The 14,256-nt window shown below is 43.4% G+C and overlaps 1 protein-coding gene across 2 annotated transcripts in view; it reads right to left on the bottom strand.

Annotated features, from left to right (window-relative positions):
- Positions 1–5,048: 5,048 nt before the first annotated feature.
- The window catches only part of LOC138750441 (microtubule-actin cross-linking factor 1-like), a 32,755-nt gene continuing 23,547 nt past the window's right edge, over positions 5,049–14,256 (bottom strand). For both annotated transcript variants that reach the window (XM_069912483.1, XM_069912484.1), the window contains one exon: positions 5,049–11,927. In XM_069912483.1, coding sequence (XP_069768584.1) covers positions 11,920–11,927 — 8 coding nt within the window. In that variant the 3' untranslated portion in view covers positions 5,049–11,919. The remainder of the gene's footprint in view (positions 11,928–14,256) is intronic.

Raw genomic sequence — 14,256 nt, 5'->3', positions numbered from 1 at the left:
GTGTGTGTGTGCGTGCATGTATGTGGGGGTTTTATTTACAGTGAAAAAGTATATACAGAATATTTACAATATATACAGAATATATACAGAAGAGTGAACAAATATATACAAATATATCAACGATCAAATATATACAGAACATATGTACAAAGCACAACATCGACGTCAAATGAAAAGAACTCGACAAAATTATCTCACTTATCGAACACGTCCCTGATATAAAAGCACATCTACCAATTTGCCCCGAAATAGTTGGGGTTGTGTGTGGATTTGGGATGTGTGTGTGGAGTTGTGTGGAATTGGGTGTGTGTTTGTGGACTGCATGTTCGGGTATTGGGGTGTTGGATGGAACGTGTGAGTGGATGTGTGTGGTGTGTGTGGGTGAGATTGTGCGGTGGATGTGTGTGGGTTATATGTGCATGGTTGCTTGTGGGTGGGAATGTGTGTGGGCGTGTGTAAGAAGGGGTGTGGGGGAGGGTGTGTGTGTGAGGGTGTGTGTGCAGATATGTGGGGCTTTTGTTTACAGTGAAAATGTATATACAGAATATATACAATATATACAGAATATATACAGAACAGTGAACAAATATATACAAATATATACAGAACATTTGCACAAAGCACAACATCGACGTCAAATGGAAGGAACTCGACAAAATTAACTCACTTATGGAACACGTCCCTGATAGAAAAGCACATCTTCCAATTTACCCCAAAATCATTGGGATGTGTGTCTGGAGTTTTGTGGGATTGGGGTGTGTGTTTGGGGTCTGCATGTGGGGTTATGGAGGGAATGGGTGAGGGGTTGTGTGTGGGGTGTGTGGGTAGGATTGTGTGGTGGATATGTGTGGAGTGTATGTGCTTGGGTCCTTTTGGGTAGGTATGTGTGTGGGCGTGTGTAAGAAGGGGTGTGAGGGAGGTTGTGTGTATGTATGTGTGCGTGTGGGAGGGTGTGGGAGTGGGTATGTGTGCGTGTGTGCATTTCCTTCTTTCCATTTTCCATAAGTGAACAAATATATGCAGACATTTGTACAAAGCACAACATCGACGTCAAATGGAAGGAACTCGACAAAATTATCTCACTGATAGAACATGTCGCTGATATAAAAGAACATCTTCCAATTTGCCCCGAAATAATTGGGGGGACCTATCCTGAACGATTTTCAGAACCTTTCATTCTAAATCCCGACTTCCAGACCCATATTATATTCGTCTAGGAACAAAGTCTACTTTAAATACAAGAATCTGGTTCGGAGACGGGATTAAGGGGAGAGGGAGAAAAGAGATTCTATTGGAGTGTGGATGTGTGTGTGTGTGTGGGGTCACTGTGGGAGTTGTCTGAGTGTGTGGATTGAGTGTGTGGGAAGTGGATGTGAGAGGTTTGTGTGGGGTGAGTATTTGGTAAGTGCGGGGATGTGGGGTGTGTGTGTAAGTGGGAGTGTGTGTGGGAAGTGTGTGTAAGTATGTGGGTGTGTGGGGTGTGTGTGGGAATTGTGTGTGGTCTGTGTGTTGTGTGGAGTCAGTGTGGAAGGTGTCTGAGTGTGTGGGAAGTGTGTTTGTGGGTGTGTGTGAGAGGTGTGTGTGGGGTGTGTGTAAGTGGGAGTGTGTGGGTTGTATGTGAGGATTAGTGTAGGGGGCTGTGTGGGGGTGTCTGAGTGTGTGGATGGGGGGTGAGAGTGTGTGGGATGGGTGGATGGGGGTGTGGAGGGGAGTGTGTTGTGGGGTATGTGTGTGGGAGTGTGTATGAGGGGTATGTGTGTGTGGGTTATGTGTGGTGTGTGTTTGTGAGGGATGTGTGTTTGTGGGGGGTGGATGTGTAGGGAGTGCGGTGTGTGGGGGTGGGTGTGTGTAAGGTGTGTTAATGTGGTGTGTGTGTGTGAGGGATGGGTGTGTGTGGGAAGTGTGTGTAGATGTGTGTTTGTGAGAATATGTGTAGGGGGCAGTGTGGGGGTGTCTGAGTGTGTGGATGTGTGGGTGGGGGGTGAGAGTGTGTGGGATGGGTGGAGAGATGGTGTGGAGGGGTGTGTGTTGTGGGGCATGTGTGAGGGTGTGTGTATGAGGGGTGTGGGTGTGGGTTATGTGTGGTGTGTGTTTGTGAGGGATGTGTGTTTGTGGAGGGTGGATGTGTAGGGAGTGGGGTATGTGGGGGGTGGGTGTGTGTATAGTGTGTTAGTGTGGGGTGTGTGTGTGTGAGTGATGGGTGCGAGAGGGGTGTGTGTGGGAAATGTGTGTAGATGAGTGTTTGTGAAGATAAGTGTAGGGGCTGTGTGGGGGTGTCTGAGTGTGTGGGTGGGGGGTGAGAGTGTGTGTGAGATGGGTGGGTGGGTGTTGTGGAGGGGTGTGTGTTGTGGGGTATGTGTGTGGCAGTGTGTGTGGGTTATGTGTGGTGTGTGTTTGTGAGGGATGTGTGTTTGTGGGGAGTGGGTGTGTGGGGAGTGGGGTGTGTGGGGGTGGGTGTGTGTATGGTGTGTTAATGTGGTGTGTGTGTGAGGGATGGGTGTGTGTGGGAAGTGTGTGTAGATGTGTGTTTGTGAGAATATGTGTAGGGGGCAGTGTGGGGGTGTCTGAGTGTGTGGATGTGTGGGTGGGGGGTGAGAGCGTGTGGGATGGGTGGAGAGATGGTGTGGAGGGGTGTGTGTTGTGGGGCATGTGTGAGGGTGTGTGTATGAGGGGTGTGGGTTATGTGTGGTGTGTGTGAGGGGTGTGTGTGTGGTTGTGAGGGGTGTGAGTTTGTGGGGGATGGGTGTATGGGGAGTGTGTGAGGGGTGTGGGTTTGGGGTGTGTGTGGGGGTGTGTATGTGTGAGTGGGTGTGTGTGGCAGGGTGAGTGTGTGTGTCAGTGTCTGTGTGGGGCACCAACGTATATAGGACATGGCAAGCATTGCATGCGCCCCCACCCCGCTTGTCAGCGCTACTTCCATCCCCATACTTGTCAATGATGATGTCATCTTGCACCCCTTGACACATCAGCGATGGCACCAACCTCCCTCCCTCCATCAGCGATGGCACCAACCTCCCTCCCTCCATCAGCGATGGCACCACCCCCCTCCTTCCATCAGCGATGGCACCAACCTCCCTCCCTCCATCAGCGATGGCACCAACCTCCCTCCCTCCATCAGCGATGGCACCACCCCCCCTCCTTCCATCAGCGATGGCACCAACCTCCCTCCCTCCATCAGCGATGGCACCACCCCCCTCCCTCCATCAGCGATGGCACCAACCTCCCTCCCTCCATCAGCGATGGCACCAACCCCCCTCCCTCCATCAGCGATGGCACCAATCCACCTCCCTCCATCAGCGACGGCACCAACCCCCCTCCCTCCATCAGCGAAGGCACCAGCCCCCTCCCTCCATCAGCGACAGCACCAACCCCCCTCCCTCCATCAGCGAAGGCACCACACCCCCTCCCTCCATCAGCGACGGCACCAACCCCCCTCCCTCCATCAGCGACGGCACCACCCCCTCCCTCCATCAGCGATGGCACCAATTCCCTCACCCACACCTCCCCATGGGTCAGCGACTGCACCAATGCCCTCACTTCCACCATGGGCGCTATTTTGGGGTTTGTGTGTGTGGGGAATTTGGGTAAGTCTCTGATGTTTGGGGATGTGAGTATGGTGTGTATGTGTGGTGGGTTAGTGTGTGTGGTGGGTTAGTGTGTGGGGTGGATTTGAGTGTGGGGGTTGTTTGTGTTTGTGTGGTGTTTTTGTGTGTGAGTTTGTGTGTGTTAGGGGTTTTGTGCTTGTGTGGTGTTTATGAGTGGGGTTTGTGTGTGTGTGGGTATGGGATGTGTGGCTTGTGTGGGGTTTGCATATGGAGGGTTGGTGTGTGTGTGTGTGTGTGTGTGTGTGTGATATACGTGGAGGGAATGTGTGTGTGTCTGTGTGTGAGCGCATGAGTGTGGGGGAAATATGTGTGGGGTGGTGTGGGTGGGTGGATTTGCGGGTTTGTGTGTGAGGGGGTTGTATGAGGGAGTGTGTGTGTGGGCGTATTTATGGCTTGTGTGTGTGTGTAGGGGTATGTGGTTCGGGATGTGTGTGTAGGGCCATGTGAGTGGGAGTGCATGTGTGAGGGACTTGTGTGGGAAGGTGTTTGTGCAGGGTCGCATTAGTGCGTGTGCATGGTGGGATTTGTCTGGCAATGTTTGTGTCAAGGGTGTGAAGGGTGTGTGTGCGGAGAAATAAGTGTGGCAGTGCATGCGAGGGAGAGAGTGTGTAGGGGGCATGATTGGGAATGGGTTTGTGCGTGGGTTGTGTGTGCAGGGGTGTGAATGCGGTGGTGAATATGGAGGGGCGTCCATGTGCTGGGTGTGTATGTGGGGTATGTGTTTGGGGGATGGGTGGAGGTCTATGAATGGGTGTGTGTGTGGTTTGTGTTGGGTGTGTGTGGGACGGGTATGTTATTGTTTTTGTGGGGAAGTCTGTAGGGTTATGATTGTGTGGGGTGTGTATGTGGGGAGTGAGTGGGGGATGTCCATTGGGGCCATGTTTTTTGGGGCAGATGTGTAGGGTTGTATTGTGTGAGTGTGCGTGTATGTGTGTGTGTAGGTGGGTGTTGATTTTGTGTTGGTTGTGTGTGGGAGGTGGTCAAGTGTGAAGGTGTGTGTGTTTGGGTGTGTGTGTGAGAGGTATATGGGGTGTGGGTGGGTGTGTGTGGGGGGGACTGTGTGTGTGAAAGGATGTGTGTACGGGTATGTGTGTGGGAGGTTTATCTGTGAAGGGGTTGTATTGTGTGAGTGTGCGTGTATGTGTGTGTGTAGCTGGGTGTTGATTTTGTGTTGGTTGTGTGTGGGAGGTGGTCAAGTGTGAAGGTGTGTGTGTGTTTGGGGGTGTGTGTGAGAGGTATATGGGGTGTGGGTGGGTGTGTGTGGGGGGGACTGAGTGTGAGAGGATGTGTGTACGGGTATGTGTGTGGGAGGTTTATCTGTCCAGGGGTTGTATCGGGTGAGTGTGAGTGTGCGTTTATGTGTGGGATGTGTGGCTGGGAGTTGATTTTGTGAGTTGTGTGTGGGAGGTGGTCATGTGTGAAAGTGTGTGTGAGGGGTGTATGTGGGCGGTGTTTCTGGGTTGTGCGTCGGGGTATATGTGTAGGTGTGGTGTGTGGGAAGGGGACTGTGGGTGCATTGGGTGTTTGTGGAGTGAGGGTGTGGAATGTGTGTATGAGTGTCGAAGGGTGTTTGTGTATATCTGTCAGAGGTTGTGTGTGGGGGAGTATGTGTATGGGGGATATGTGTGTGTGTGTGCGCAGAGTGTATGTGTGGGAGTTTGTGAGCGTGAGGGTGTGTTCCTGGGATGTGTATGTGTGTGTGGGGTGTGCATGTGGGAGGTGTGTGATTGTGGGGGGTGTGAGTCGGGGCTTGTATGTGTGGAATGTGTGTCTGGGGATGTGTGTTGGGGGTTGTGTGTAGGGTGTGTGTGTGGGAGGTGTGTGATTGTTGGGGTATGTGTCTGGGGTATGTGTCTCGAGTGTGTTGCAGTTTTTTCAGGGGGGGGTCTAGTGTTTTTTATTGTTGGTTGAGGGTTTTTGTTTAAGTTAATTGTGAAAGATTGGGTGCCATTGTGTAAGTTGTAATAAGTAATTTAAGTTTTACAATTGTTAATGTTAAGGGTTTAAATCACCCAATAAAAAGGCAATGTGTGATAGATTATATTAAGAAGCTAAAAGTAGGGATCGTGGCAAGATAGCGTAGAGTCTAGACATGTAATCTCGACCTCTCTGGCCAGATTTTTAAATACCTGTTTTTTAACCCTTTGTTTTCAAGTTTGAACTTTTTAAATTTTAGTTTAAAGTATCAAGCAATTATTATGGCCACTAATGGTAAAAAGATTAAACCTCAAGTTCATAAGAATATACATTTTCGAAGTGCTGAGGATCTGGGGACTAGACGACCTGAAACAGCCCCTGGCTCAATTTCTTCATTGCCTAGACCCCAAAGATTTCCTGTGCGGGCTGAAAAAAAATCTATTGCTACCAAATGAAGGATGGCGCTGGAATTACCCATTCCCCGGAAGAAGGTGCGTGTTCCCAAGAAGTAGAAAGCCTTTTGATTTCAATGGAGGGAGCACACAGGAAAATGTCTCCATTGTTGGAAATGCATCAGGTCGACGTCGATTCAATCCAGTTAAAGAAGTTTTGTGACATAAAGGTTATAAGTCTACTTTTCGTTACCCTGCAGTGTTGAAGGTGTTTTACGGAGTCTATCAATTTTGGTTTTTTGAAACTGATTGTGAAGCAATGATTTTTGCTGACTCATGGCCAGATATAAGAGGACAAAGACATAGTCCAGCATTATCTCCTAAAGAAAACTTTGGTAGCTCTGGAAAAGGAAGAAATGGCAAAAATGGGAAAAAAACAGGAATGGAAAGAGTCCAACTTCTGAAATGGGATTTTCAAGATTGGAGTCTTTTGGGTTAAAAGAATTTTCTTATTCTATTTTTTCTTTTGTTCTTATAATATTTTGATGTTACTGACTGTTTGGCTGGGCAAGGAGAGATTTGGACTTTCTTTACTAGTCATCAGCCACTGGTGGGTGACCCACACCCAATTTTTGTTTAGGGGATTACTACCTTTTGGTAGTTTTTTTTTGGGGGGGGGGTTTCTTTTTTTTTCCTTTTTCTTTATTTTTAAATTTTTTTTATTTTAATTTTTTTTTAGTTTTTAATTTGTGATTTTTTTATTGGAGGGCCTATATACATTAATTTGAGTTTTTATATAAAGATATTATTGGTATTTAGTAATAATAGTAGATATGTCAAAGTTGAGGTTTGCTACTTTTAATGTTCGAGGATTAAATAGTTAGGTTAAACGTAAGCGGGTCTTGGCATATATTAAGAAAATGAAAATTGATATTGCTTTTTTACAAGAAACACATTTGAATGTGAAGGAAAGCGTGAAATTAAAAAGGAACTGGGTTGGGCATGTATATTCTTCTTCATTTAATTCTAAGGCTAAAGATGTAGCTATTTTGATACGTAAAAATGTATCTTTTGAATTACAATCAAAGGAGAAAAAGGCAGAAAAAATAAAAATTTAAAGAAGCTAAAAGTAGATATTGTATTTTTGCAAAGGACTCATTTGACAGAAAAAGAACATTTGAAGTTGAAGAGAGATTGGTCAGGACATGTAATTTTTTCTTCATTAAACTCTAAAACTAGAGGCGTGGTGATATTAGTTAATAAAAATAAACTTATTGCTGTGGATTTTTTTTTGATAAAGTTGGAAGAGTACTGATTGTTAATTGGAAGATTTTTTTCTGAAAGTTGGACTTTAATGTATGTTTATGCACCAAATGAAGATGATCAGACATTTTTTTCAGGGACATTTTTAAATTCGAATCAGGCATATGGGAATGTGTTAGTCGGAGTAGATTTTAACTGTTGTTTGGATCCCTTGTTGGACAAATTTCCAAAAATTGTTGAAAGAACTAAAATGGCAAAAAGACTGTTTAAGATGATGGAGGATTTAAATTTAGTGGAAATTTGGAGGAAATTAAATCCAACTGAGAAAGATTATTCACTTTATTCAGCTCGGCATAATTCTTTCTCTAGAATAAATGTATTTTTGATTTCTGTGCATTTACAAGAAGATTTAATTTTGCAGAATATAAAAGTAGGTTATTCTCATATCCTTCATTAAATGTTTAGGGACTGAATTAACTGAGACAGCTTATCGATGGAGGTTTAATGAAAAGTTATTGAAGAGACCAGATTTCATTTAGTAGATGAGAGATCAAATTATTTTTTATTTACAAATGGAAGAAAATTCAGTTCAAAGTAAATTTATTTTGTGGGATGCTTTAAAAGCATATTTGAGGGGACAAATTATTAGCGATACAACTAAGAGAGAAAAAAACTATTTATTCGTAAGTTTAAATTTGGAAAAGGAAATCGAAGGCTTGGAGAAAAAAATTTAAAAAAATTATACAGAGGATGAAAGGATAAATTTATCTAAAGTGAAATTACGTTATAATTTACAAACGTATAAATATGAGAAAATGATGTTGGAGTCTAAACAATGTTATTATCAATTGGGAGAAAGAGTGCATATGGTTTGGCATGGCAACATAAAACTGAGCAAGTATCAAGGACAATTAATGCTATTAGGAAGAATGGAGAAATTACATAAATGAATACTGATGAATTTTTAAAATTTAATGAAAATTTATATATGTCAGAGGGTTATCAAAAAATGGATCAAATTGATTTATTTTTATCTAGTTTAAATTTGCCAGTGTTGAATGAATTTGAGGTAAAGAATTTAGATATTTTATTTACTGAATTAGAATTGAGAGAAGCTTTGCAATCGATGCCTGATGGGAAATCTCCTGGAGAGGATGGATTTAAGGTGGTGTTTTATAAAAAATTTAATGATTTATTATTTCCATTATATAAAGATGTTTTGAAACAAGCAACTAAAATGGATGTATTTCCAGAATCTTTCTCAAAAGCATTGATTACAGTTATACCTAAAAAAAGAAAGGAACTCTTTAAAAGTGTCACCTTACAGACCGATATCATTATTAAATGTTGATTATAGATTGGTGTCAAAAGTTTCAGATAATAGGTTAGTGAATTATTTGCCAAATTTTTTTACGTAACAATCAGGTAGGGTTTGTCAAAGACAATGTAGTTAAATTGTCATCAGATAATATAGTTAAATTGATTTCATTAATTAATGCTAAAAACAACAAGATAATCAACCAACGGATATATCTTTGGATGCTGAGAAGGCATTTGATCGAGTTGAGTGGAAGTTTTTGTTTAAAGTATTGGAAAAATTTAATTTTGTTCCATTTTTTAGGGGTTGTGTTAGGGCTTTATATGCAGAACTTACGACAAGGGTAATAACGAATGGTGAGATTTCAAAATCTTTTAATTTATCTTGTTCTACAAGACAGGGTTTTCCTCTTTCACCTGCTTTACTTGCTTTGGTGACAGAACCTTTACCTCAGGCTGTTTGACATGATTTTGGTGTTAGAGGACTTAAAGTGAGAGAAAATGAAAATAAAATTAGCTTATTTACACATGATGTTTTTGCATATTTAACTAATCCAAAAACTTCACTAAAATTATCACAGGACTTGTTGAATAAGTATGGTAAATTATCGGGATATGAGATTAATTGGGAAAAGAGTGAGGTTTTACCAATAGCAGAAGAAGATTTTATGGATTGTAGACAAATTACTAAATTTAGATGGTCAAATAAAATTAAATATTTAGGAATAGTTGTAAATAAAAATGATCATGAATTATTTATTTTGCATTATGTACCTTTATTAAATAAGGTTAAAATTGATTTAGATAAGTGGAAAGATTTACCACTGACCTTAATAGGAAGAGTGAATTGCATAAAGATGAACATTTATGCTCGAGTACAATACTTTTTTCAATCTATTCCTTGCATAGTTGGGTTATTCTTATGGAAAGGTAAATTATCGAGGGTTTCTTTCCAAAAATGGACTTGGCATTATAAATTGGGTGGTTTGCAATTACATTGTTTTTATAATTATTATGAGGTGGCACCGATGAAGTTTATTAATTGGTTATTTGATAATCAACAATCTCCTAGGTGGGCAAAGATAAAGATGGCTCAGATTTTGGAAAATAATATTAATCATTTCATTTATAAATGGAATCCTTTATTGTTACAAGAATTTAAATTATCCGTTTTTCGACATATAATGAATATTTGGTAAAATCGCAATTTAATTCTTGATTCTATCGGAATAGTTTCGATAAGATCACCATTATATCAGAATAAATTAATTCCCTTTTCATGATAGAATCCTTACTTAAAAGATTGGGAAATTAAAGGATTAGTGAATGTAATAGATTGTTTTGAAGCAGGGAGGTTTTGTTCATTTAAAAGGTTGCAGGAAAGATATGGTATTGCATCAAATTCTTTGTTTATTACCAACTTTGAGATTATTTAAAGAAGAATTATGGGAAGGAAATAAATTTACCAGGTCAAAAGAAATTTTAATTATTAATTGCAGATAAAGGTGAAAAATGCTTTATTTCTGATATGTATAGGTTGTTGCAGGAGAAAATGGAAAAAGACAAATGGGAAAGAATTAAATATTATTTTGACATGGGAGGAATGGTCAAAACTGTGTGTTGACGGTGTTAGCAAGTTAATTAATGTGAGGTATACTATGGTCAATTAGAATTTTTTGCATCAATTATATTCAACCCCTGAGAAATTGAAGAGATATGGATTCAGTTTAACAGATTTCTGTTTTAGATGTAGAGAGCAGAAAGTTACTTTTGTACATTCAGTTTGGTCGAGAAAGAAAATTAAGCATTTTTGGGAGGAAATTATAAAATTTTTGAGGGATTTGTTTCAAAGGGATATTTAATGGATCCAAAAATATGTTTGTTGGGTTATGTTAATGTTCCATTTGTTGATTCAAAATGCCTAAACCATATTTGGCTTTGTTAAGATTTGGGTTAGCAGTAGCGAGAAAATATATAGCTGTCACATGGAAGAATATAAACTTGCAAAGATGGCATAACGGATTGCACTCTTGTCTATATTTAGAAAAATTAACATATAATGTAAGTAATTACTCTTTTTTATTTATATGTGGTGTTTATATTTGAAACACATGGCTATAGAAATTAAATCAATGTTGTAATGTTGGCAGACCAATCAGGGAATATTTGATACATTTCTCTAAGGTTTTGGGGGAGGAGAGGTTGTTTTTTTTTTCTTTATTTTGGTTATTTTTTACTTTTTTTGGTTTTTATTGTATTAGTAAGGGGGAGGGGATGTAGTTTACAGTTATTTTATGTGTATTTGATTTTCTTTATGTAATTTGAGAATATTAAATAAAATCTTTCAAAGAATCGAGTGTGTATGTGTGTGTGTGTGGAGCGTGTGCGTCAGGGTTTGTGTGTGTGGGGGTGTGGTAGGAACTGCCGCTGATCCCCGAGTCCTCCCCACTGCCGCCGCTGATCCCCGACCCCTCCCCACTGCTGCCTGACACATCGATTCCTCCAGACGCTCGAGATTCCAGCCGGCTTCTCTGAGCAGGGTGTCACGGTTGATGTAGTGGTTAGGGCAATGCCTTTACATGGCCAGTGGTCAGGACTGGACCTCAGTTTGAATTCTGCGCTGTCTGTCAGAAAGTTCTCCTCCTCGTTGCTATCAAGTGGCTTCTGTGTTCAATCTTGCCTTTGAAAGTTCTTCTGCATTCAGGACAGGTTGTTCCAGATGGCAGATCAGGCTTGGGTTGGTACGGCCTCTCCTCTCATCTTCTTCTATTTCTGCACATCTGCTGGCTTCAAAGGTTGCTGTTCCCTCTCAGATGATGGTTTGCCAGACCTTTCTGTCCATGGTTCATCCACCCTTTGACAGGTCTTGTTTTTCATCCTGCAGGGTGTCTAGCCACCCTCCTCACCAGGCAAGCCTGATGGGGGAGCCGGTTTAGTCGCCGACCACTCGACCATGCGACAGGTAGTACTGGGTTACATGGTACCAGTAGCACTCAGGCGAGTGACCTGACACAGATCCTTGTTTACTCTTCACTTCATGCAAAAAGGCTCCCAAGTACTCATGTTGACCATGACTGTGGCCAATATGCCTTTGTTGAAGAGCCTCAGGATCCGTATTTCCATTTCAGTTCATCTAATACTAGAAGGGGTGTCCTATAGTTGTTTCCTTGATGCAGAGTTAAAGGCTTTGGTGTGGGTGATGAATGATGTGTACAAAGGTTGGATCTGTTCACTACATTTTTTTGGAGTTGTCGAATTTTTAGGTGTTGGCAGAAATCTCCTTGAACTTTGTTGAGATCCTCCAGGACTGGATGTAGAAATACCTGAACATGTTGATTGTGTTTCCAAGTGTGGCTGCCTTATTGACAGTTGGTCCTGCTACCAGCTCGACTTCCAGCACAAGTTGTTGTCCTCCCTTCTGCGCTTCACGAATCTACAAGCAATGGAAACAAAAGTCATTCAAGGGAAGAGATGAACAGAGCTGAGGAAGATCACGCGAAGACGACCAATGGTCTTTAGCTCAAAATCATCTTCACTTTTTCGTAAAGATTCAGAGACAATAGAAACCCATTAATCCCCTATCCCTCTATCCCTCCCCCTTCGTCGACAACTCTTCCTACCTCTCCCTCCCTCTCCTTCCCCTCTAACTCTCACTCTCTACGAATATCCCTCCCCATCCTCAAAAACTCTCCTTTCCTCTCCCTCTCATTTTCCCCTCACCCTCTCCCTCTATCACTCCCCTTTCCTCAACAACTCTCCCTCCCTCTACTTTCCTCTCCCTCTCCCCCTCACCCTCTCCCAAAATCCCTCTCCTCAAAAAATTTCCCTCCCTTTCCTCCTCTTTCCCCTCTCCCTCTCCTTCCCCTCTCCCTCTCCTCCTGCCCTCACTCTCTCCCTATATCCCTCCCATTCCTCAAAAACTCTCCTCTCCTTTCCTCTCCCTCTCCTCCTCTTCCCCTCACCCTCTCCCAAAATCCCTATCCCTTCCTCAACAACTCTCCCTCCCTCTCCCTTTCCCCCTCCTTCCCCTCCCTCCTTCCCCTCCTCACCCTCACCCCATTACTCCCCCTTCCTCGAAAACTCTCCCTCACTCTCCTTTCCTCTCCCTCTCCTTTTCCTCTCCTCCTCTTCCCCTCACCCTCAGCCTATATCGCTCCCCCTTCCTCACCAACTCTCCCTCTCTCCTTTCCTCTCCCTCTCCATCTCTTATCGCTCTCCTTCTCCTCTTACCCTCACACTCTTCCCTATATCCTTCCCCATTCCTTGACAACTCTCCCTCCCTCTCCCATTCCTTCCACTTTCCATCTTCTTCTCCTCCCCCACTCTCTCCCTATATCCCTCCCCCTTCCTTGATAACTCTCCCTCCCTCCCTCTCCTTCCCTTCCCCTCACAATCTCCCTATAACCCTCTGCCTTCCTTGACAACTATCCCTCATCCTCTTTCCCTTCTCCTTCTCCTTCCCCTCACCCTCTCCCTATATTCCTTACCCTTCCTCGACAACTCTCCCTCCCTCTTCTTTCCTCTTCCTCTCTTTCCCCTATCCATCGACTTCTCCTCTTCCACTTCCCCTATCCCTTCCCTTCTTTGACAACTCTCCCTGCCTCTCCCTCTCCTCTTCCCCTCTAACCCACCCCCTTCTTCGACAAGTCTACCTCCCACTCCATTCTTCTCTCTCTCCTTCCCCTCTCTTATGCCCCTCACCCTCTCCCTATATTCCTCCCCCTTCCTTTACAACTCTTCCTCCCTATCCTTTTCTCTCCCTCTCCTTCTCCACTTCCTCTCCTTCTCCTCAAACTCTCCCTGTATCCTTCCCCCCTTCCTCGACATTTCTTCCTCTCTCCTTCCCCTTTCCCTCTCCTCCTCTTCCACTCACCCTCTCTCCCTCTATCCCACCGCCTTCCTTGACAACTCTCCCTCCCTCTCCTTCCCCACTCTCTCTCTTTTTCCTCTTCCCTTCACCCTCTCACTATATCCCTCCCCCTTCCTCGACAACACTCCCTCCCTCTCTTTTCCTCTCCCTCTCCTTCCCCTCTCCCTCCTCTTCCCCTCTCCCTCCCCTGAGTGAGGTGCTGGATTTGGGAGGGGGGGAGGTCAAATGCAAGGGAAAGTCTACAATATATCCTTTCTAGCATTGATGGAGAGAAGGATTTTGAGCTGAACGCTCTCTGCACCCTGAAAGAGACAACATGGTGGAGAGGATTGTAAAAAAACATCCAGCCTGCTGGACTTCATGATTTGGGGAACTGAGTGTAAAAGTTGGTGAGTCAAGTTACAGCTGTATAAAATTTTGGTTCGCCGCATTTGGAATATTACGTAGTGTTCTGGTCCCTGAATTCACGGGAGGATGTCGAAGATCTTGTAGACCTCTATCACGTCTCCTCTAATCCTTCTACACTCCAGCTCTGCGAACCTTGCCTCATGAGAATTGTTTCCCAATCCAGGCAGCATCCTGGTAAATCTCCTCTGTCCCCTCTCCTTCCTATAATGAGGTGACCAGAACTGAACATAATATTCTAAGTGAGTCATACCAAAGATTTATAGATTTGCAACATGACAACTCTACTCCTGAATTCAAACCACCTATGAAGGAATCTCAGCACACCATAATCCTTCTTCACTCTCCTATCAAACTGTGCGGCAACCTTGAGAAATGTGTAGATTTGCAACCCAAGGTTCCTCTGTTCATCCACACTCTTAAGTAACTGACCATTAACTCTGGACTCAGCCTTCTGGTTTGTCCTTCCAAAATGCATCAACTCTCA

This window comes from Narcine bancroftii, unplaced genomic scaffold (genome assembly GCF_036971445.1).
Source record: "Narcine bancroftii isolate sNarBan1 unplaced genomic scaffold, sNarBan1.hap1 Scaffold_149, whole genome shotgun sequence".
NCBI lineage: Eukaryota > Metazoa > Chordata > Chondrichthyes > Torpediniformes > Narcinidae > Narcine > Narcine bancroftii.
The sequence above is the reverse complement of the archived record's forward strand: the minus strand, read 5'-3'. Positions and strand labels throughout refer to the sequence as shown.